This window comes from Orcinus orca, chromosome 11 (assembly GCF_937001465.1).
Source record: "Orcinus orca chromosome 11, mOrcOrc1.1, whole genome shotgun sequence".
In the NCBI taxonomy this organism is placed as follows: Eukaryota; Metazoa; Chordata; class Mammalia; order Artiodactyla; family Delphinidae; genus Orcinus; species Orcinus orca.
In genome coordinates this window covers 96562321-96585718 of record NC_064569.1, presented here as the reverse complement: position 1 = coordinate 96585718, position 23398 = coordinate 96562321, and the positions used below count along the sequence as shown (strand labels likewise).

At 52.6% G+C, this 23398-nt stretch overlaps 1 protein-coding gene across 2 annotated transcripts in view; it reads left to right on the top strand.

Moving 5' to 3' along the window:
- The window catches only part of LOC101274785 (NADH-cytochrome b5 reductase 3), a 47061-nt gene continuing 23663 nt past the window's right edge, over positions 1-23398 (top strand). Inside the window, exon 1 of one of the 2 annotated variants that reach the window (XM_049694563.1) lies at positions 1-18. Coding sequence is in view for 1 of the 2 variants with exons in the window: in XM_004279556.4 (XP_004279604.1) it covers positions 21946-21966 (21 nt within the window). In the remaining variant the exon portion in view is untranslated. Of the gene's footprint in view, positions 19-21799; positions 21967-23398 lie in introns of those variants that run through there. The other variant, XM_004279556.4, reaches the window with a different exon arrangement.

Genomic DNA, 23398 nt, shown 5'->3' with positions numbered 1-23398 from the left:
GCCGGAGCCTCCCAGCAGGTACGTTCCCTGGCTCGGCGCGCCCCCGCGTCTGATCCTCGACCCCCGGCGCCTCTGAGAGCCTCCCCCCACCTCTCCCCAGGGTCCTCCTGGTTTGGGAGGACCGACTGTATCGATAGATCTGTGAATCAGAGGGTGCGCCTCCTCTATGAATACCCGCGCGACGAGAAGGAGCGGGCGGGAGGGCAGATCCGAATCAGCACCGACCCGGCCTTTCGCCCCGGACTCCCGCCCCGGACTCCCCCTCCTCTGGGTGACACGCGCACACTGTGCGCACACACGCACGCTCCGGGTGCACACGCTTGACTCACGGCCTACCCCACACATGCGCTCACTTGTGCACACACTGACACACACGACACTCGCGTGCACACACGTAGACACACCGCCCTTTCTGTAAGTGTGGTCCACCCTTCTGCCCACCTCACCTCGCGGGGGTCATCACCAGATGGTGCTCCCCAGGCCTTGCCGCCCCCCCATCCCTCATGCTGCTCAGGTTAGTTGCAGGGCTGGGGCGGTATCCCCCAGCTTCCCAGAATCCCCGGGTGGTGCCCACCTTCCAGACCAGGCCCTTCAACTCCCCACTCACTCATGACCCACTCATGTGCCGGACCCCCCCACCCCACCCCGGAACAGAGTACGGGATAAGCTAGGCCTGTTGTGAGAGTGGTGTTGACAATGACTAGCGTGACTGCACCTTAACCCAGAGTGAGGAGCTGTGGTGGTGGAATTTTAGGTCATGGGACAGGCGGGCGGAGGGCTCTCAGCAGTCTCCCCCAGCCTCCTTATTGACTATTCATCATTCCCCCTCCTCAATTTGAGGTGCCACCTTTATACTTAGGTCTATTTCTGGACTCCAAAGGGTTCCATTGATGTCTACCCTGCATTGCACAGAACCAATTATTCTCGTATAAGGATAGCAATAGGACTTTCCGTGGGGTGGGGGCCTCCTCTCACCGCCTGCTTCCGCTTCTGTTTCCCTGTGTAGGGCAGGAAAACTTCCTGCTACCCTCTTAGGTTCTGTGGCTGAGAATTAACTGACATAAGACAGATTACCAGGAGAAAAGCATATAAACTTATTTAGTATCTTCAGGTGTACAACATGGGAGTCTCCGGAAGAAAAATGAAGACCCAAAGAAGCCACTGGGCCCCAAAGCTTATATACCTTTTTACATAAAGAAGACACTTTGTGGGGATGTGACAGGATGAAGGGGCTGGGGCCCGGGCAGTAAGTTGTAGGACAGTGGCAAGGAAATACATGGGGAAAACTAATAGAAAATCAGGGGTATTTAATTAATTAATTAATTAATTATCTATTTAGCTGCACCAGGTCTTTGTTACCACCTGTGGGATCTAGTTCCCTGACCAGGGATTGAACCCTGGGCCCCCTGCATTGGGAGCGAGGAGTCTTAACCGCTGGACCACCAGGGAAGTCCCAATTGGGGTAATTTTAGCAGTTTGTACAGATCCCCTTCAGCATCGCCCCCCAGTCTCTGGTGATAAGAATGTTCTCTTCCTGGTGCAGGGAGGGCACCTTTCTCTTGGGAAATGTATGACCTGCTTTTAGGTAGAAAGGGGAGGGCAGAGAGTCCCTCCTGCATCTTCTGTTTCTCAAGTACCTTCAGCTCAAAGTAATCAGTATTCCAAAGCAGCATATTCTGAGGTGGGATGTTCTGAACCCTTTTACCTGGAAGGGATTTTTTCCCAACACTTAGATCTCTGATGGTTACGTCACCATCAGAGCATTAGATTTGTTCAAATTGATGACCTAATGTTCATACACTATTATTTACAAAAGTCCACCATTTACACTAGAGTCCATGCTTGGTGTTGCGTGGTGCTATGAGCTTTGACAAATGTATAACGTCACAGATCCACCATTACAGTATCACACAGAATGATTTCACTGCTCTGAAAATCCACTGTGCTCCACCTATCCATCCTTCTCCCCACTCCCCCAGAACCCAGGTGTTGATCTTTTTACTGTCTCTATAGTTTTGCCTTTTCCAGAATGTCATATAGTTGGAATCATATAGTATATAGCCTTTCCAGACTGGCCTCTTTAACTAATCAATAGCATTTAAAGCTACTCCGTGTCTTTTTATGGCTTGATAGCTCATTTCTTTTTAGCACTGAATAATATTCTGTTGTATGGATGTATACTCCACTATCCATTCACCTAGGAAAGGACATCACTGTTGCTTTCAGGTTTGAGCAATTATGACTAAAACTGCTATAAACACCCACGTGCAGGTTTTTGTGTGGACATAAGTTTTCAAGTCAGTTGGGTAAATACCTAGGAGTGTGATTGCTGGATCCTATGGTAAGGCCGTGCTTAGCTTTGTGAGAAACCATCAAACTGTCTTCCAAAGTGGCTGTTTTGCATTTCCCCCAGCAGTGAATGAGAGTTCCTGTTGTTCCACCTCCATGTCGGTATGTGGAGTTTTGTTTGTTGTTTGTTTGTTTTTTGGGTTTTAGCCGTTTGGATTTTAACAGGTCTGTAGTGGTATCTCACTGTTGTTTTAATTTACAATTGCTGAATGTATATGATATTGGCCATCTTTTCCTGTGCTTATGAGCCATCTGTGTATCTTCTTTGGTGAGGTGTCTGTTTGGATCTTCTGCCTGTTTTAAACTGGGTTTTCTTATTGCTGAGTTAGAAGAGTTCTTTGTGTATTTTGGATACAAGTTCTTTATCAGATATGTGTTTTTCAAGTATTTTCTCACAGTCTGTGACTTGTCTTTTCATTCTCTTGAGTTCTACTTTAAAAAGCCCATTGTTGGGCTTCCTTGGTGGTGCAGTGGTTGGGAGTCCGCCTGCCGATGCAGGGGACACGGGTTCGTGACCCGGTCGGGAAGATCCCACATGCCGCGGAGCGGCTGGGCCCGTGAGCCATGGCCCTAAAACCCTAATCCCTACTCCTGCAAGTGTTGTAATGAAGATCAAATGGTGTGATCTTTATAAAGCCCTTGGAACAGGGCCTGGAATATAATATATGTTCAATTACCTTAGATAATTATAATAACAAGCATTCTCTCTTTTAATAGCTAATGGAGTCAGTCCTTCGTCATTACTCTTCCTTTTCAGAATTTTCCTACAGCTATTCTCACACATTTACTCTTCTAGATGAATCGTTTGATTAATTTTAAATATCCTGTCGAATTTTATTAAATGAATAAGTAATTTAGAAAAAATGGACATTTTAATGACGCTGGGTTATTTATTTAGGCTGTGTTGGGTCTTCGTTGCTGCACGCGGGCTTTCTCTAGTTGCGGCAAGCGGGGGCTACTTTTCATTGCGGTGCGTGGGCTTCTCATTGCAGTGGCTTCTCTTGTTGCAGAGCACGGGCTCTAGGCGTGCGGGCTTCAGTAGTTGTGGCTCACGGGCTCTAGGCGTGTGGGCTCAGTAGTTGTGGCGCATGGGCTTAGTTGCTCTGCGGCATGGGGGGTCTTGCCGGACCAGGGCTCGAACCCATGTCCCCTGTATTGGCAGGCGGATTCTTAACCACTACGCCACCAGGGAAGTCCCTAAAGCCTGTCTTTTAATTTAAGTCTTTATACCCCTTTCTTCACATAGAACGTACACGATCCTTGCTAAAGGATGTTTTCTTAAATGCCATGATGAATGAGGTCCTTTCTTCAGAGACATTCTAATCAATTACTATATATTTATAAATAGACAATTGATTTTTTTTCCATTTTTTAAAGTTCTTTTTGACAATTGATTGTTTTAATAGACTATATTTTGGAGCAGTTTTAGGTTCACAGCAAAACTGAGTGGAAAGGTACAGAGATTTCCCATATACCCCCTGTGCCACACGTGCACAGCCTGTCCCATATCAATGTTCCCCGCCAGAGTGGTACATATGTTACAATTGATGAAGCTACACTGACACATCATTGTCACCCAAAGTCCATTAGGGTTCATTCTAGGTGTACATTGCATGGGTTTGGACAAATGTGTAATGACATGTGTCTACCATTATAATCTCACACAGAGTAGTTTCACTTGATTTTTAAGTATTAATTTTTTCTAATCTCCTTAAAGTTTCTAACAGTTTTTCTAATTGATTCTCTTAGCTTTTCCAGGTAATAATCTAAACACAGTGAAATTTGGCATCTGTATTTCCAACACTTAATCTATTTTATTTGTGTGTCCTAATTGCCTGGGTTAGCTCCCCCAGAACAGCATTAAATGGTAGTGGTGACAGGACGTCCTTGCCTTATTCCAGAAGTTAATGGAAATGCATCTACTGCTTCACCAGTGAATATAATACTGGTTTTTAGTGTCATATGTTTACATATTTTTATCATGTTAAGGCATAAAATCTGTTCCTATATCAATAAAGTCATTTTCTAAAATTAAGAATGGATGTTGGACTTTATCAAATACCACCTTAGCATCTACTGAGATGCTTATTTGGTGTTTCTCCCATAATATATTTGGTGAAAGATAGGATTCTCTACAATTCAGCAAACGAGGCTGACAGAGGTCAGGTCACCTGCCCAGGGTCACACAAGGGGCAGGTGGCAGAGCTAGGGTCTCTTTCTTTGAGCCCAATGCTGCCTGCTCTGAATGCCTGTGACCTTACAGCTCCTGGGGCACCCGCACCCCTGGTCGCCTGCCAGGCCTTACCCACCCTTTGCTGGCACAGTCCACAGCTTCCGCGGCGCCCACGGCCCTGCTCTCCTGCAGGAGAAGCTGGGCCAGCTCAGCAGCCACCCGTGTGTCACCTGTGAACACAGCTTAACACAGGAGACTAGCCTTGGTGAGTGGAGAGGTATCGAGCAGGCCCCGGGTCACAAGTAGGAGGGTAAGAGAAAAAGACGTGTCCCTCCTTTCCACCGGGTTTGATAAAGAGGGAGGAGAAGGCCGCTGCCCTCCAGGCAGAGGCAGGATCTAAAGGGGGCAGAGAGAGCAGGTTCCGGTGGGCATGTGGGCTCAGACGAAGAACCTCAGGCTTTATATCAAGTCTACCCTGGTCATCCCAGGTCTCTGGCCCGGCTTTGCTGTGTGATCTGGACAGGGCCCCAGCCTCTGTGTGCTGACTGAGGCACAGAGACCCATGAGGAGGCCCCTTGGGGGTCCGGGCTGGGACATGAGGTAGGCGGCATGGGAGGAGCTGGCCCACTTTGCTTTCTGCTCCGGGTGCCACCACCAGGTGCTGCCTGCCCACCCCCACCTGGAACAGCTGAGCCTGGAGGTGTCTCAGAGCCCCAGCAGGACGAGCATTTATTATGGTGTCTCTGCCCTAGGAATATATATATTTTAAATATATACATATTTTGCATGCATTGTCGCATTTGATTTAAATTAACTTATTGCAATTAAATCCTCAGAATAGTCCCACCTGGAAGATGACAAGGTCTTCTCAGTGTTGAGTGTTTTACGTACCATGTCATTTACCCCATTTTACAGAGGAGGAGATTGAGGCGCAGGGAGGGAAAGCAACTGGTTGTTCGGGGGGGGGGGGTGGCAGGGATGTTAGTATTCCAGCCTTCTGTAGACTTTCTGAGACCTGCAAGGTCACCGCGGGGCTCCGTCATCCTGTCACCACTTGGCCACACCAGTGAAAACAAACGGTGTGAGGGGCAGGAAGGGACTGCCAATTAGCTGAGGGCCTCCTGGGATTGAACCCCTCTTTACAAATGACAAAACTGAGAATTCCAGTGGCCTACCTGAGGCCCCGGAGCAGGTAGGAGGTGGAGGCCAGATTCAGATGGGGTTGCCTGGCGCTGCTCTGCGTGGGAAGTGAGGGCAATGCCAGTTTCCTGTCTCTTCAGGGTTTTCAGTCATTCTCATATTGTCCACCTGGGGGCGCTGGATAACAAGGCTGCGGCGGGAGCTCTGCAGAGAGATCTGCACGCCGCCTGGCCTAGGACGCCTCCCCTCTGCGCCGCACTGTTCCCTCCTGCAGCCGCTCACCTGCTCCTCCCCAGCACCTGCCCAGGGGCCCGGGCAGACCACCAGGTGGCATCTTTTGCTCACCCTCCAGAGCCCTGAGTGTGAGAGGCCGGGCCTGTGCTGACCAAGATCACACAGCCGGCCTAGATCAGGACAAGGGCGGTCTGGCCCTACACCTCTGGCCTCTCAGCTGGCCAGCCAGGCCCTGGGCCCTGCTCCCTCACCTCTTCCATCACCAGAACTCCTCCTTTTCCTTCTCCATCTTCGCCCTAAAGCCGAGGGCCCAGACAGGTGGCTGTGACCTCACGGGGCTGCTCACAGGCTCACGGGAGAAGTCTGGCCTTCCCTCCCTTGATGCCCACCCCCATCTACCTCTCCGTCACCACCTGTTTCCGGGCCTGAGCCCACATGCCTGCCGCTCCTAAAGGCAGGCCCACAGGGGCCTCCATGCAATGTGCTGAGTGCACCAACAGCACAGGATCCCCTTGTGGGTAGAGAGGTGTGTCCAGATAGGACAGGGGCTCTGCGGGACAGGACCTCAGGGGCGCTGCCGTGGGGTCCTCTGCCCCTGGCCTTCCCAGCAGGAATGGACTGTGGGACTTGACTTTCTGTTAACCGGACCCTAAGAAACTGACCAAGAACCCAGAGCGGCCAGGTCCTAGTTTACACAGAAGGACACACGAGTGGGGTGACCTGCCCAGCTCCCCTGAGTGTGGACACGTCCCGCTGGGGCCAGGGGGTCCTTAGGTCATTTACTGCTACATGGATGTGGCATTAACTAACGTGGACTTCCATGGAGAGAAACCTCCTACCTTTCCACGTCTCTTTCCAGCCTTCTGTCTGGGTAGAAGAGAAAGCTTGGTTCAGTGTGAGGACACCTGTCCACCTCTGTGACTCGGGCTGAGCACACTTTATATCCAGAGGAGAGCAGGCCCTGCTCAGGCCTCTGGCCAACCACAGCAGGCAGTTAAAATGTAGTCACAGTATTTCCACTGGGCTTATCTTTATGGTTACTTTCTATTTCTGGCAAGTGATACTTGTTCTCTGCTTCTGATGACATAGTTTCTTTCTTCTTTTTTTTTTTTTTATGTTGGGTCTTCATTGCTGCACACGGGCTTTCTCTAGTTGTGGCGAGCGGGGGCTACTCTTCGTTGCAGTGCGCGGGCTTCTTTCCCATTGCGGTGGCTTCTCTTGTTGCAGAGCATGGGCTCTAGGTGTGCGGGCTCAGAAGTTGTGGCGCGTGGACTCCGGAGCACAGGTTCAGTAGTTGTGGTGCAGGGGCTTAGTTGCTCCAGGGCATGTGGGATCCTCCCGGACCAGGGCTCGAACCTGTGTCCACTGCATTGGCAGGCGGATTCTTAACCATTGCGCCACCAGGGAAGTCCCTGACATAGTTTCTTTTTTAAGGAAAAAAGTGAATCCATTTAAAGACTTAACAAAAGAGGTGGGGCTCGGTGGAACAAACCTCTCGCAGGCCCTGGAATGGCTGGAGTTTGGGAAATGGAGCGTGTGCTCTTCTGAGCGTCCCAGACACCTGGTAGGTGGTGTCATCCCTTTGCGCAGATGAGGAAACTGAGGCCCCGAGCGGGGAAGTGACCGTGACAGTGAAAGCCTCTTGACTGAGTGGGAATCTGCCTCCCCCCACTCCCATACCCACGCCTGGTGTCTCAGAGCCTGGACTCCTTCTCACAGGGCCAGGAGCCCACACCTTGGCTGGCAGCTGGGTTTGGGGGCTGGGATGGCAAAGCCCTGGAGTGTCAGGGGCCTGAGCAGCAGTTCTGTCTCCAAAGCACTCGCCACTGGCCCTTGTGTTCCTGAGAAGCGCCCCCTTGTGGAGGAGAGAGCACAGACCCACAGAAGGGGTGTATGTCACACAGAGGATGTGTGTGTCATCATCTCCACGCTGCAAATGGGGAAACAGACTCCCGCCTAGCCACGTGCACAAGTCACGCAGCCAGTGGATGGAGGGGCTGGGCCTTGAACCCGGGTCTGTTGGACACCAGACCTGTGTTCTTTCCTGTGCCCAACCAGCTGCACTGAGACTGAATCCTGGAGGCCGACTCCTCAGGGACCCACCCCAGGGCTCTCTCTAGACTCAGCTCTTTTTGCCTGTTTGTTCCCATGATGCTCTTTATTGGGGCCAGAGCCAGAAGCATGAAAGAGCCCTGCACCGCCAGTCCACCAATCAGCCATGGGCAGCTCCCGCGCTGCTGTGGGCCCCAGTCCCGGCCTCTGGGAAATCTCTGCCCGTATCCCACACAGGGCTGCAGTGCGGGACCAGGGAGGTGGCAGGCAAGCTGAAACTGAAACCTGGCCCTCACTGTGCTTCCCTCCTCTCCCTGACACTGGGTCTCTCTCATCCATCCCCCCACACAGGGTGCTGTCATATAGTCAAGCTGTCTCGTTCTCCCCAGCTGGGACATGGATGGTCAGTTAGTGAAGAAGCCCATGGACTTAGACGCACACTTGTGCCTTAATATTTATTTACTTATCTATCTATCTATCTATTTATTTTGGCCGCGCCGGGTCTCAGTTGCAGCACGCAGGATCTTTAGTTGTGGCATGCAGGATCTTTTAGTTGTAGGCATGTGGACTTCTTTGTTGAAGCATGTGGACTGAGTTGTGGCATGTGGACTTCTTAGTTGCGGCATGCAGGCTCTTAGTGCAGCACACATGTGGGATCTAGTTCCCCGACCAGGGATCGAACCCAGGCCCCCTGCATGGGGAACGCAGAGTCTTACCCACTGGATCACCAGGGAAGTCCCGGCACACACGTGCCTTAAACAGTTTGCTTTAACTGGTGTTAAGTGGACATCCCCTTGGAATCTGTCAATGAGGACCCAGACCTTTCTAGAGGCTGGGGCTGCTGCCTGGAGACAGGATCATGCTTTTGGCCTGACCCACCCCCATCAGGCAGCATCTGGGGCTTCTAGGCTTGGCTCCCAGGTAGAGGTCAAACCTTCAGAGGCTCGAGAAGCCATCCAAGTACAGAGCCTGTCTAGATTTTGATGATTTCTTCTCAATGTTAAACAGTCATTTCACTCACCTAATTTGCAGATTTCTTTTTTTGTTGTTTTTTGGGCTGCGCTGCGCAGCACATGGGATTTTAGTTCCCCGACCGGGGATGGAACCTGTGCAGCCTGCAGTGGCAGCGCAGAGTCCTAACCACTGGATCGCCGGGGAATTTCCCCATTCCGCAGAATACTGTCAAGCAACTTACCTATATCAAACTTTTCCATGGGATTCAAGTTTATTTTCACAGAAACCTCCACAATTTTTCTGTTTGCCCTCAAGTTTCAGCAGCTTACATAACACTGAATTACTTCAGGGGTTACAATAGCAAAGACTCAACAGGCACAAACCAGTTTGGGGACAAACGTCCTGGATCTCATTCAGGTGCGGGTGGCCTGGGGAGGAGCCCAGCAGGGCTCCTATGGGCATGGAGGGATGGGGTGCCAGAGAAGGGAGCAAGTTCTGCCTCTGTTTTGTGTCAGCTGTTCAAGAACAGATGCCCCAGTGGTCCCCAACTCCTACAGTTCTACAGGGACAAAGCATGCCCTCCAGCCCCCTCCCTGCTTCACGGAGTTAGGGCCCCTCATCCTCGCGGCTGCCACATTCTCATCACACACCTGGTCGCCAAAACCTCTGGGAATTGATGAGGCGGCCCCCTACCAAGGCCCACTGTGCCCCATTCATTTCTTTAAAATCAAGGTCGGGACTGGAAGAAGCCAGAGAGGCTATCTCCTCAGGCCCAAATGGAAGGGGCACCAAAAAGCAGTAATCAAGACAACCCAATTAACAGTGGGCATAGGGTCTGAATGGACATTTCTCTGAAGAAGATACACAAATGGCCAAACAAGCGAAAAGATGCTCTTGACACCATTAGCTCTTAGGGAAATACAAGTCAATACCGTTTCTCACCCACTAGCATGGCTGTCATCAAAAAGACAGACAATGACAAGCACTGGTTTGAATGTGGAGAAGCTGCAAGTTCATGCACTGCTGGTGGTTCTGTAAAATAACGCAGCCACTTTGGAAAACTGGCGGTTCCTCAGCCACGTAAACATAGAGTCGTATGACCTCCACTTCTAGGTCTATCACCAGGAGAAGTGAAGACATGTGCCCACACAAAACTTTGTACACAAGTGCTGTTCATAGCAGCATTATTCGTAATAGCCAAAAAGTGGAAAGAGCCTAAACATCCGTAACTAGATGGATGGATACGTATAGATCCACACGGTGGAACATTACGCAGCCAGACCTTGGTTTCCAATGCCGTTCTCCACTAAAAGGAACCCAGTCTCCTTGGAGAAATGCCTGGTTCTAGAACTAGGGCAGGGATTATACAAAATGAGCCTGGAGCACCTTGCAGTGCCAGAAACTAAGGAAGGGCTCAAACACACACACATACACACATACACTACCTTAGGGGGACACAGGCCAACTGAAAGAGCTCCCGATAGGCAAAGGTTGAACAATCTGAAAGAAGAGAGGGAGGAAGGAAGGAAGGAAGGAAGGAAGGAAGGAAACAAGGGAGGGAGGGAGGGGAGTTTCAGAGCAGGAGGGAGGGGAGTTTCAGAGCAGGAGTTTCAGAGGAGGGACTTGGGTGGGGCTGGTCCTTGGTCACCGGTCCTCACAGGTTTCTGCTGGTCACCCATCTTCACAAATCGGCATAGGATGGCTGAAACTGAGCAGCTCCCTGTTTCCTCTTCATCCCTGTGGCGTTCAAGAGGCTTCTCTGGGGAGACTGCCTGGGTCCCAGTGGCCCAGATACACCAGGAGGGCCCCTGCTCTCTGGCAGTGTAGCCCACCCAGGAAGCAGGTGCAGTTGGAACCATCTCGTGCTGTTGTGCAAGAGCTCAGCAGAGGCGGGAGTGGAAAGCCAGCTGGACGCGCAGTGTGGCCGCTCCCCACGCCCTGGATCCCAGCATGGGGCAGAGGTGCGGGCATCTTCCTCTAACTCACACAAGCCATCCTATTAGCCAGCAGTAGCGCTGGGGGCAGACGCCTTGGCCCCAGGATCTACACTCTCCCTTAGCTGCTCCCCACTTGCTCCAGCCCTGGGTCCACCCCTCCAGTCAGGGCTGGGAGACTTTCCTCCTCCGTGTGTCCTCAAGGAGCTCTGTCCATGCTGGGAGTCCTCCCCCTGCTCCAGGCAGGCTGCTGGCTTTCTGCTCTGCCTCACCCTTCCCCTGGGGCAGTGAGCACAGGGAAAGGGAAGGAGGAAAATACAGGGGAAAACAAGAGAAAGCAGAGCCCAGATCAACACCTCTGATCCGATCTCTCCACGCAGGAAAAGCCCCTGGCCGCTGCCACACGCACAGGGCAGCTCGTGTGGGGCTGGCTCCCTTCCTCCTTGGACAAAATCACACAGTGTTTTCAGGTTCTCAGAGCACCTTCCGATCCTCCCCTCGCCCAAGCCAAGTCAGGGATGGAGCCTTTTCTAGCTCTAGGATCCAGTGGTGACTCCCATTGGGTGCCACCCAGCTCACAGCTCACTTTAACCACCAGCACCACCCCACCGTGGTCACAGGCCTGCTTGCCCTTTATCCTGGGAACCCTCCCGGCACCCACCTTGCACCACCCCTTCCATCCCAAGGGGAGTTACCAACTCCCCACTTGACTCCGCCTCCCTCACCAGAGTGATTGGCCAAGGGGTAGGCACCTGACCCAAACTGGGCCAATTGGAGAGTGCCAGCCCTTTGGCATCACTCATTGGTCCAAAGATGGGCACGTGGCAAAACAGACCAATCAAGGTCCTTCTCTAGGATTTCTCTACTCAGACCCAGCTGTGGGCCAGGAGGTCCACCCCCTGGGACGACACCTACTGTTGGCAAAAAGAGGCAAAGAAGTGGGGCAGGGAGACCTGGCAGGGGCCTTCAGTAAACTCCTTCCTGCGCAGGTGGTTTGAATCGGGTTTCCGTCCCAGGCAGTTGCGACCACGTTAAGAACATGGACCCTGGAGCAAGCCAGCCTTGGCTTTGAGTCCCTTCCAGCACTCACTAGTGTGTCGCCTTTGGCATGTTACTGAATAGCTCGGTGCTTCAGTTTCCTCAGCATATGGGGGGATTGAATGAGTTACTACAGGAAGCCCTCAATAACACCAGCTCTTCAACCAGGAGCGCTCTGGGTCCTACGCCTTCTCGGGCCCTTGACCCCTCCCATGTGGTACCCATAGTCGTTCCGTCTGTCCATCAGAATACCTGGGTATGGTTTGCTTCCTTCTTGCTGAAGCCTGCACAGACTCTCCTTAATGATCAGGCTGCAGTGGGCAGCCCTTCTTTCACTGGCCTGCTCGGGCTCTTGTTTTCACATGGGTAGTGGCAAGATGGCAGGCAGCCCAGCCCCAGGGATGGCTTAGAGACCAATGCCAGTGATGGACACCATGAGAGAGACTCAGAATTGCCCCTTCCCTCGGTGGTTAACTTTGTTTTGGGGTCCAGCTCACCTCACATGGCACCCGAGGAAGTGCCTGGACAGTGCTGGGAGGCGCTCAGGAGGTGCAGGTACTGTCATACGAGGTGCCCAGCTCCCTGCTCCCAAGGATAGCTGCCCTCCCAGGGGGCTGCTCAGCCCCTCACACAAACAGCTATCAGCCAGGCTTGCCCCATCACCATCAGGGACTTCCATCCAGACCTGCCCAGATCTGCACAGATCTGTCTGAGCCCTAGCTTGAGCTCAGGTTGGGGATATCCTTTCCTTTTTTTCTTTCTTTTTTTAAATTTATTTATTTATTTATTTATATTTTTGGCTACATTGGGTCTTCATTGCTGCGCAGACTTTCTCTAGTTGCAGCGAGCAGGGGCTACTCTTCGTTGCGGTGCGCGGGCTTCTTGTTGCCGTGGCTTCTCTTGTTGTCGAGCACGGGCTCTAGTGGTGCGGGCTCAGTAGTTGTGACACACGGGCTCAGTAGTTGTGACTCATGGGCTCTAGAGCGCAGGCTCAGTATTTGTGGCGCACGGCATTAGCTGCTCCGCGACATGTGGGATCTTCCTGGACCAGGGCTCGAACCTGTGCCCCCTGCATTGGCAGGCGGATTCTTAACCACTGTGCCACCAGGGAAGCCCTGGGGATATCCTTTCTACCCCCAACAACCTTTCTAACCAAGGGACAAAGAAAGACCAGGTTTGTAGTGGGTTGTAGTGGGTTCCACATGGAACCTCAGACTGTGACCTTATTGGGAAAAAGGTCTTCACAGATGCAATTATATCAAGATTTCAAGAATAAATCATCCTGGATTTAGGGGGCCCTAAATCCAGTGACTGGTGTCCTTAAAAGAAGAGGAGAGGGACTTCCCTTGTGGTCCAGTGGTTAAGAATCCGCCTTCCAATGCAGGGGATATGGGTTCCATCCCTGGTCAGGGAAATAAGATCCCACATGGCATGGGGCAACTAAGTACACACCCCGCAACTACTGAGCCCACACACTCTGGAGCCCACGTGCCACGACTAGAGAGCCTGTGCGCCACAGCTAGAGAGAGAAGCCCACGCGCTGCAACTAGAGAAGCCCATACACCCCAACAAAGATCCCAAGTGCCACAACTAAGACCCGACACAGCTAAATAAATAAATAATAAATAAATAAATAAATAAAAAGAAGAAGAGGAGAGGACACAGACACAGAGAGAAGAAGGCCACATGAAAACAGAGGCAGAGGGCTTCCCTGGTGGTGCAGTGGTTGAGAGTCCGCCTGCCGATTCAGGGGACACGGGTTCGTGCCCCAGTCTGGGAAGATCCCACATGCCGCGGAGCAGCTGGGCCCGTGAGCCATGGCCACTGAGCCTGCGTGTCTGGAGCCTGTGCTCCGCAACAGGAGAACCCACAACAGTGAGAGGCCCGCATACTGCAAAAAACAAAAACAAACAAACAAACAAAAAAAAAACAGAGGCAGAGATTGGAGTTATGCTGCCACAGAAAGGTTTCTCCCTCAGGGCCTCCAGAGAGAACCAACCTTGATTTCAGACTTCTGAGCTCCTGAACTGTGAGAGAATAAATTTCTGTTTATTGAAGCCAGTAAGTTTGTTGTAATCTGTTATGACAGCCTCAGAAAACCCATTCCCACTTACATAATGTACCCACTGGCAGTGTGGCTATATTACTAGGAAGCTTTAAAACTTTGCTCACTCTTTGCCCAAGCAATTCCATGTCTGAGCACTTATTTTTATGAAATAATTGGAACAATGCAGGGATATATGTGCAAGGTGTTCCCCACAGTGTTGTTCAATGCAGTGAAAAGTCAGGAAAGAACTAAATACCTATCAATGGAGCTTGGTCAAATAAATGATAGCATCCCATGTAACAGAACATCGGGCAACTGTCAAACACCATTATGTGTTTAACATCAAAAGACGTTACGTAGTCATATGTGAAAAAAAAAAGTTTCAAAATAGTATGTCTGCACAAAACATATTAATCATAAAGAAAATATGGGTAAATTGGACTTCGCTAAGATAAAAAAACCTCCGTTCACCAAAATATAACATGAGGAAGCTGATTTCAAATGCTGGTTCCCCCACTAACTGGCTGTGAGAACTTGGGTAGACGTTTCAACCCTCTCTGCCTCAGTTTCTCGTCTGTAAAATGGGGAGGTTTTCTTCATGAGGTTTGCTCCAGTCAACTATTATTGTGTAACCAACCGCTCTAAAACTTAGTGGTATAAAACAAAACAATAGTCTTTAAATTTGCCTACGGATGTGAAATTTGAGCAGGGCTTGTGGGGGGTGGGTCATCTCTCCACAGGGTGTCAGCTGGGGTGCTTAGCTGGGGGCTGGAGGACCTGCTTCCAAGGTGGTATACTCACATGGCCAGCAAATTGGTGTCGGCTGTTGGCTGGGGAGCTCAGCCAAGCTGAGGGTCAGAGACCTTGGCTCCTCTCCGCATGGGCCTCTCTATGGGCTGCTTGTGCTTCCTCATAGCATGGTGGCTGGGTTTCAAGAGCTAGCATCCCAAAAGACAGGAAGTGGAAGCCACCAATTTCTTATGGTCTGGCTCCCACCAAAATGGCAGTGTCACAGAGCTTCTATTGGTCAAGAAGTTACAGAACCCAGATTCAAGGGGAGGGGACACAGACCCCCATCTCCCAATGGATGGGATATCAAAGAATTTACAGATATGTTTTAAAACTGCTTTAGGGTTGCTGTGAGGATTAAGTCAAATCATATAATCACAGTCTCAAAGGACCATCCCATGGATGACTTATTAAATAGAGACCTTTACAGGGAGAAGCCTGGCAGACATGGCTTGGCCAAGTGGTCAAAGCTAGCCTCACAGTAATGGAACACACTGACATCATTGCTGCTTCTTAAAGAAGCCAAGTGGGCTTCCCTGGTGGTGCAGTGGTTAAGAATCCGCCTGCCAGTGCGGGGAACACGGGTTTGAGCCCTGGTCCGGGAAGATCCCACATGCCACGGAGCAACTAAGCCCGAGCACCACAACTACTGAGCCCATGTGCCTAGAGCCTGTGCTCCGCAACAAGAGAAGCCACTGCAGTGAGAAGCCCATGCACTGCGACGAAGAGTAGCCCATGCTCGCCGCAACTAGAGAAAGCCCATGCGCAGCAGTGAAGACTCAATGCAGCCAGAAAAATAATAATTAATTAATTAATTAATTAAAAAATAAAAGAAGCCAAGCATACTCCTGCTTCAGAGTCTTTGCACTTGCTGCTCTTACTTCCTGGAACCCTCTTTCCCCAGTTATCCACAGGGCTTGCTCACTGACTTTCTTTAGGTCTCTGCTAGCATCACCTCAGGAAGGCCTCCCTGGCCCTTACATAAAACAGCAACTCCCACTACTACCTGTACCCTCTGACCCTGCTCTGTCTTTCCTTTTCTCAGCGAAGTTACATGTCTGTTTTTAAAAAATCGTTTCTTGTTTATTCTCCACACCCCATCCCCACTAGAATGTCAGCTTTTCAAAGGCTTTATTTTTTTTTTTTTGCGGTACGCGGGCCTCTCACTGTTGTGGCCTCTCGCGTTGCGGAGCACAGGCTCCGGACGCGCAGGCTCAGCGGCCATGGCTCACGGGCCCAGCCGCTCCACGGCATGTGGGATCTTCCCGGACCGGGGCACGAACCCGTGTCCCCTGCATCGGCAGGCAGACTCTCAACCACTGCGCCACCAGGGAAGCCCTCAAAGGCATTTTTGTCTGTCTTTCTCACTGCTATACCCCCAGCATCTGGAATAGTGGCTGGAACAAAGTAGGGGCTCAGTAAAGATATGAGGAGTGAATGAATGAATCGGGTGGTAGCAACTCAAATGTCACCTTGATGAGGCCTCCGTTGTCTTCACTCACAAGTGAATGGCCTGGACCCACTGTTTTCAGCTTGGTGCTTCTGCGTGTCTCTGGGGACTGAGCCGCATTCATTTGTGATTCCCCGGCCTAGCCCTCAGCATACCACAGACACTCAGGTAATGGTGCTGCTAGGTCTAATATCCACCTCTCCACACATCCAGCTTTGTAAAGCAGTTTTACACCTGGCATCTCGTTCATCCTCACCACAGCCTTCTGAGATGGGTGTGTCGCCCCTGTTTATAGATGTGACCTGGAGAGGAATGATGGCTGGCCCAAGGTCAGACAGCTGGTTGGGGGCAGAGCCACACCTAGAACCCATCTCCTGCTTCCCAGGGAGCAAAGAGTGTGAAAATTACACTCTATGGGGGCACCTTGGGAAGGTCGTAGAATCAGCTCCACCAGAGGCTGCAAACCCAGCACCTGCAGGGCCTGCCTTTGGGAGCTGGTACAGCAAGAGTCTCAGATTTGTCACAAGAAGCCAGAAATACTCACTTGGCAACTGGTTCAAATGAAGCCAAAACCCAGAACAGACTCTTCCGAGGGCTGGATGCTGACCTTTGGCCAACAGTTTGCAACCTTTGCTCTATTGGATTCTACTAGGTTCTAGATGATCCTCCGTTTTACAGCCGAGAAAACTGAGACCCAGAAAGGGGAGTAATTTGCCCAAGGTCACACAGCAAGAGCCAAGATTTGAAAATCTCTGGTCTGGAGAAGACAAGATATGGGGGCAGTAACACAGAACCCTCACCCCCGAGTCAGTCCCTGACATTCTCTGTAAGGTGGCTCAAGCCAACAAGGAAAAGGAAAACAGATGCCTAGTTCTGGGGGCAAGTGGCCGTGGGGAGAGCTGAGTTTCAGAAGCAAGGAGAACTGGGTTCAAACTCCAGCCGCAACCCTCACCAGCTGTGTGACCTTGGGCCAGGCCCTTCCCTTTCTGAGCCACGGCCTCTCTGCTATGAGATGGAGACAGGATGCCCTGGGTAAGCGATGACTCACTCTCAGGCTCGGCTGGTCCAGGGGTGCAGGCCAGACTCCACTGGCTCCATGGGTTTTGGATCCTGCAGGCTGGGACTGTGCTGTGAATACTTCTGGAGAACTCTGATGCGGTTGCCACAGCGCACGCGCGGCACCCATTCCTGTTTCATCAACCTCCCAGTTCTGCTGGCACAGAGATTGCACCAGAGCAGACTGTGGCTTCCAGAAAGGCCTCTGCAGGACAGGCTTGGTGACAGTGGAGCCAACCTCTGGTCCCAGCACCCCCTCCCTGCTGAAGCCCGTTCACAGCCTGAGCAGGTGCCTGATTCTACCAGTAATGCCTCAGTCACCGGCTAAAAAGCTATTCCAGTCTCTGCTGCTGCTACTGCTGCTGCTGCTTTTTTTTTTTTTAACAAGCTCTCTCTTCAAATTGTAAATGCCCGAGGGGGTTAATACCTTAGCTTGCAATGAATCATTTCACTGGCCTCTCCTGACACTCAGCTATGAGAGGGGGTGGGCAGGTGGCCTGACTGGTTGGGCCCCTCACCTCCGTCCATCTCCAGGAGTGGGGAGACCCAGCCCTCCCCTCCCAGGGCCCAGAGGTCCAGCCAGCTCCTCCTATGGCAGAAATGCCTCCTAGGAGGTTACTCCACCACCCATCACACTGCCCTACCTCTGAGTCCCTCCTTCCCTGACTCAGGGCCACTCTCTCCTCCTCAGCCCCAGCCCCTGCTGAACTCTAGACACTGGACTCCATTGCTCCTCAGGCTTTCCCCGCCCCCTCCCATGCCAGGCCAGAAGCCTCCCGCCCACTCACACCAGCTGGTGGGCCTCAGGCCCCATCAGTCCTGCCTCCTGAATGCTCTTTTCATCCCCTGACCCCTGGCCTGAGCCTCATGGCATGTCACCAGCCACTGCAGTCTCCCCCGACTGGTCCCTTTCTAGAACTGTCTGGCAAAGGGCCTCCAAACTTAAGTACCTTCTTTCAATGCTGTCAGCTACTCTCAGAAGGACAGCTCATCCCAGCATTCAAGGCCCCACTGACTTTACCTGCCTTATTTCCTATATCTGATAACACGTGCCATGCATTTTTTAATTCCCCACAGCAGGGAGAAAAAATTATTCATTGTTTCCCTGAAATTAAAATTGAACTGGGTGTTCTATATTTTACCTGGCAACCCTAATGTCAGTCCAAACACCCTGGACAACATCATGAGGGTTTTTTTAGCTTAATTTTTTTTTTTTTTTTCAGCTGCGCCATGAGGCATGTGGGATCTTAGCTCCCACACCAGGGATCGAACCTGCGCCCCCTGCATTGGAAGCACAGAGTCTTAACCACTGGACCTCCAGGGAAGTCCCCTTTTAATTTTTTAGTATAGCTACATTTAAGTGCAATATCTTGGACATACTTGTACCAAAAAACTGATTCATTGTTTATCTGAAATTCAAATCTAATTGGGCATCCTGAATTTTTATTTGCTAAATCTGGCAACCTAGGTCCTACATAGGTAATAGGGACCAGGGGGACTGGCAAGGGTTGGACAGCCCCAACCTGGACCCTGAAAACTCTGCCCCGCAGTCAGCCTGAAAGCCTCCTTTCCAAACCTCTGCCCTGGTACCTGGAAGGGGCGGGAGCCCAGAGACTCCTTGGGAGGAATTATTCCACTGCTGCCCACTTCTCTCCTCTCTCTGGGCCTAGTTTCCTTCTCTATAAAATGAAACTCATGGTTTCTCTGTCCCGTTTCCCAACCTCTCCCAAGGATCAAACACCTCAGTAGAGTAGGGGATTCTCAGCTGACCGGATGTTTGCCTTTGCAGAAGGCAAACAGGCTTGTGAGAGTTTCTGTTCTCTGGCTCACCAAAGGGCCTTGAGGAATAATTAAGACAAAGGTCCTTTTTGGCTTGTTTTTTCCCAAAGTACCTCGTAAACCAGTTAGTTAAACTACCTCAATGATAATTGATTCAGACATGATCATCAACTAAAAGCACTGGATGAAAGTTTGTTGGGAATTAGGACATTCACAGGGTATCAAAGTAAAAGTTACCTTTACAATAGGGAGACCAGGCAGGCGCCAACAGGCAGGTGACCCATCACCTGCCCTTTGATCCCATCTGTCTCCAGGCTAAAGGAGACTAAAGACCCCTGGCCAAGTAAAGGCCATGCCTGACCTGGGATTAGACCCTGGACCGCAAAAAATAATGGCTAGAAAGGACATTATGGGACAACCGGGACAAGGGGAATGTGGACTGGGGATTAGACAACTGTGTTGTTTCAATGTTAAATTCCCTGAACTTGATACTTGCACAGTGGTATGTAGGAGAATGGCCTTGTTCTTGGGAGATGTGTGGTGAAGTGTGTAGAGGTGAAGGGCTACATATCTGCAACTAACTCTCCACGGTGCAGCCAAAGTAAACGGTAGATAGGGAGGAGGGGGAAAGGGCTCAAAGGCTAACAGCTGGTGAATCCGGTGGTTCATTGTACTATGCTTGCAACTTCTCTGTACATTGGACATTTTTCCAAATAAAAAGTCTGAAGGAACACCCACCCAGAATAAAATATCAGAAGTAGAAGGGGTCTTAAAGACCTTGTTCCCTGACCCTTTCCCAGAGAGGGGAAGGCCTTGGCCTGTGCTCACACAGTGAATGGCAGCTGAACCCTCCCCACTTGGTCTGAGTTCCAAGAGCAGGAATGGGCCACCTAACCAATGTCACCTCTGGTTCTTCTCCCCGCTCTCCCTCACCCGCCAACACTCTGCCCCTGGGGCCACCCTACAGTCATACGGGAGATGAGCAGCTCCCGGAGTCTGGGGAGAACTCCGCCCTGCCCCTCCCAAAGAAACTGGACCACAACTCCTTCATGCGAGGCCAAGCCTGGCAGGCGGGATACTTTCTAGGGAAGCTTCCAGATGTAACCAGGAGTGAAATCTCCTTTTGTGCTTTACACACTGGAGTGTTTCAGTGGGGTAAGGTGTAAACACAACAGCTTTTACTGTAGTGAGAGCAAAATGCTTCAATAATTTATATTGTTATAATGTTAATCCTATATACTGCAACAATTATGAAAAGGTTCAGACAGATAAATAAGAAAAGAAATGGACAGTTAATATGATCTTAAGAGAGGCAACAACAGCAGTGATAACTTTAGGAGGAAAGCTATTTCCTTTTTGAGTCTACAAGTGCATGTAATAATTTAAATGACAAGACGAAAAAATAGATTCCATCCTAATTGTGATTTTTTAGGACTGTTTGTTGGACTAGCATTTATAGCCTTAGTCTAAATAGTATTTAAGTTTTGTTTATTTAAGGCCATTTAGGTGATGATTAAAAGGAGAAAGGCGGGCTTCCCTGGTGGCGCAACGGGTGAGAGTCCGCCTGCCGATGCAGGGGACACGGGTTCGTGCCCCGGTCCGGGAGGATCCCGCGTGCCGTGGACCGGCTGGGCCCGTGGGCCATGGCCGCTGGGCCTGCGCGTCCAGAACCTGTGCTCCGCAACGGGAGAGGCCGCGGCGGTGAGGGGCCCGCGTACCGCAAAAAAATAAAATAAAATAAAGGAGAAAGGCAACTTCGTCACCTCCAAATTTCACGAGAAGAAAATCCAACATCAGACATCCACATTCGTGATAACCATCACCAGTCCAGGTGTAACAAAGAACACGGAGAAAACGAGAAGTGACTGGGGGAAATGCTAAGGTTCGGGGTGGCCTGTGGCTCCCCTGGCCTCTGTGGAAGGTGTCTCTGGAGAGGGCACCTGTGCCGTGGGTGGCCTAGGAAGCACCTAGTCATGAGAACTTACTGGCTGCACACGCTCAAGTAAAGCTTTCCTATTTGATTACTTCCTTTGCAAGCAAGGCCAGAGAGCCCCGGCGGGCCAGCATGGGCCTACCCAGAGCAGGCACCTGCCCACTGTCTGTTGAATTCACTCATTCAACAAGTATTTATTGAGCACCTACTATATGCTACTCTATGTTCTGTGCTGGGTTCCAGGCAGGCAGGGGACTTCAAAGCAGAGTCCTGCTCTCAGGAAGCCCACAGTCCACTGTGATGGGGTGGGGCTGGGGGCAGACCATCCCTGAAGAAACACAAAGGGTGACTTTAGCTTAATGCTAAGTGCCAGGAAGACCACAGGAGGTTGTCTGGAGAGGGAGTCAGGGCAGGCCTTGCTGAGGACGGAACATCTCACCTGATGCCCAAGCAAGAAGCCAGGGCTGACCCTGAGGCAGTTAGGGATGGTGTTCCAGAGAGGGAAAGGCCTGGAGGCGGGACCAAGCCGAGCAGTTTGAGGAACAAGAAGGCCTGTGAGGCCCAGCAACGTGCTCAGGGGCGCAGGCTGAGGTCAGGCCAAGCGGGGCTTCCTCCTGCAGGCCTTGGAGGCCGCGGTGGAGTTTCCGGATTTTATTTTAGATCCCATCAGTAGGGGGCGCCATCTTCTCCCCTTTAGGATGGCAAACGAGGCCCAGAGACTGCCAGCGTCCCACCCGAGGCCACTCAGCGGGTCAGAGCCCCGCCGCAGGCTACCGGGGCGACTGCGCCGGCGCCCGGCCTCGCGTTCTAACGGATCCTCTCCCTTCAACCCTCTTCCCGCGGACGGAAGCGGGCGGGGCGGGGCGGAGCCGGGCCTCTAGCTCGGCCTCCCGCCCCCGCGCCCCGACTGGGCCGCGCTCGGGCCCGCCCCTCCTCCTCGGTGACGCGACCGGGGGGCTGGCTCGGGGCGCGGCGGTCTCGGCGGCGGCGGCGGAGCGAGTGCAGAGCGGCGCCACCATGGGGGCCCAGCTGAGCACGGTAGGCGGGGAGGGGACGCCGGCTGCCGCGGGCCCGGGGCGTCGCTGCGGACCGGCGGGCGCCGGACCCCCGTCTCGGGCAGCGCCGACTGCGCCCGGCCGCTAGGGGCGGGGGGTCCGGGCTCGGAAGCGGGGCGCAGGACCCCACCCGGCCCCGCCCCACCCAGCCCGCCGCGCCCCGGTCGTCCCCGTGCGGCCGTGATTCACGCCCGGGCCTCTGCACCCGGGCCCAGCACTCCCGGTCAAGGGGCGTCACCCGGAGGCGGGCGGCCACGCGTTCGGGGCGCCCCGCCCGCCGCCGCCGCCGCCGCCGCCCCCCTCAGCCCGGACGGCCGATGAGTACGGATGTGTGCGCTAGTGCTGAGCGAGTGCGGGGGTGAACGTGGCCGGTGCCCCCGTGTGTGAGTTAGTGTGAGTGCGACTGAACACGTGTGAAGTGTGAAGGAGGGAGCGCGTATGTGTGAGTGTGAGTTTGTGAGGGCGTGTGTGTGACCGGGTGTGTGGGTGTGACGTGTGCGTGTGCAGGAGTGTGTATGGGGGTGAGTGACAGTGAAAGAGTGAGCAGGTGTGCGGGAGTGTGACCGTGAGTACCTGCGAGTGTGTGCGTGTGGAGTGGGTGTGAGGTGTGTGTGTGTGTGTGGAGTGAGTGTATGTGGAGTGGGTGTGTGCACGTGGAGTGTGTGCGTGTGGAATGAGTGTGTGTGCGTGTGTGCGCGCACACTTGCGGTGTTGCTGGATCGCAGTTTTTACCGACAACAGCCCCTGAACCCTCTCCGTGGGCTGCAAGCTAGGCTCTGGTCTCTCTTAACCCAGCAAACATGAGAGGCCCCAGCCGTTGGCCCCATTTTACAGATGAAGAAATGCCACTCAAGACTTGGCCACGGGCCGGGCTGGCGGAGTCTGAACTTGTGGAGCTGCAAAGTCCATCGTCATGCTGTCACTTTGGTTCGGCCCAGGGCCACCCTCCCTCGCCCTCAGGCCTTTCGAATTTCTCAGAAGCCACAGTGGTGGTGCGTGGCTTGCGCTCCACTTTGAGGCTGTGGCCAGAGGGCAGTCCCCACCCACACATGCGGGTGCCTGGGCGCTGGCTGGGGGCACTTGGGCAGGGCTGCCACTGGGAGGATTAGGCCCAGAGCCTCTTGCCTGGCGTCCTCCTCCACGTCCTCCCTCCGGCTCTGTGGGGCTCCCCCTTGGGGACTCGGCAGAAGGCCTCTTGGCCTGGGTGTTGGCTTGTGAATGTGTGGCCCAGCCCAGGACTCTGGGTGACGTTCAGCCCAGGGGGCAGCTTTGCCCAGGGCTAGCCTGGGGGCATCACCCCAGCTCAGCGTAACGTCCTGACCGTGTTCCCAGCAATCCCCTTCCTCCCTCACTGCTCAGCCTCCGGACCGGAACCCAGACCCCCGCCCCTGCTGTTTTCCCGCAGTGCTTCTCAC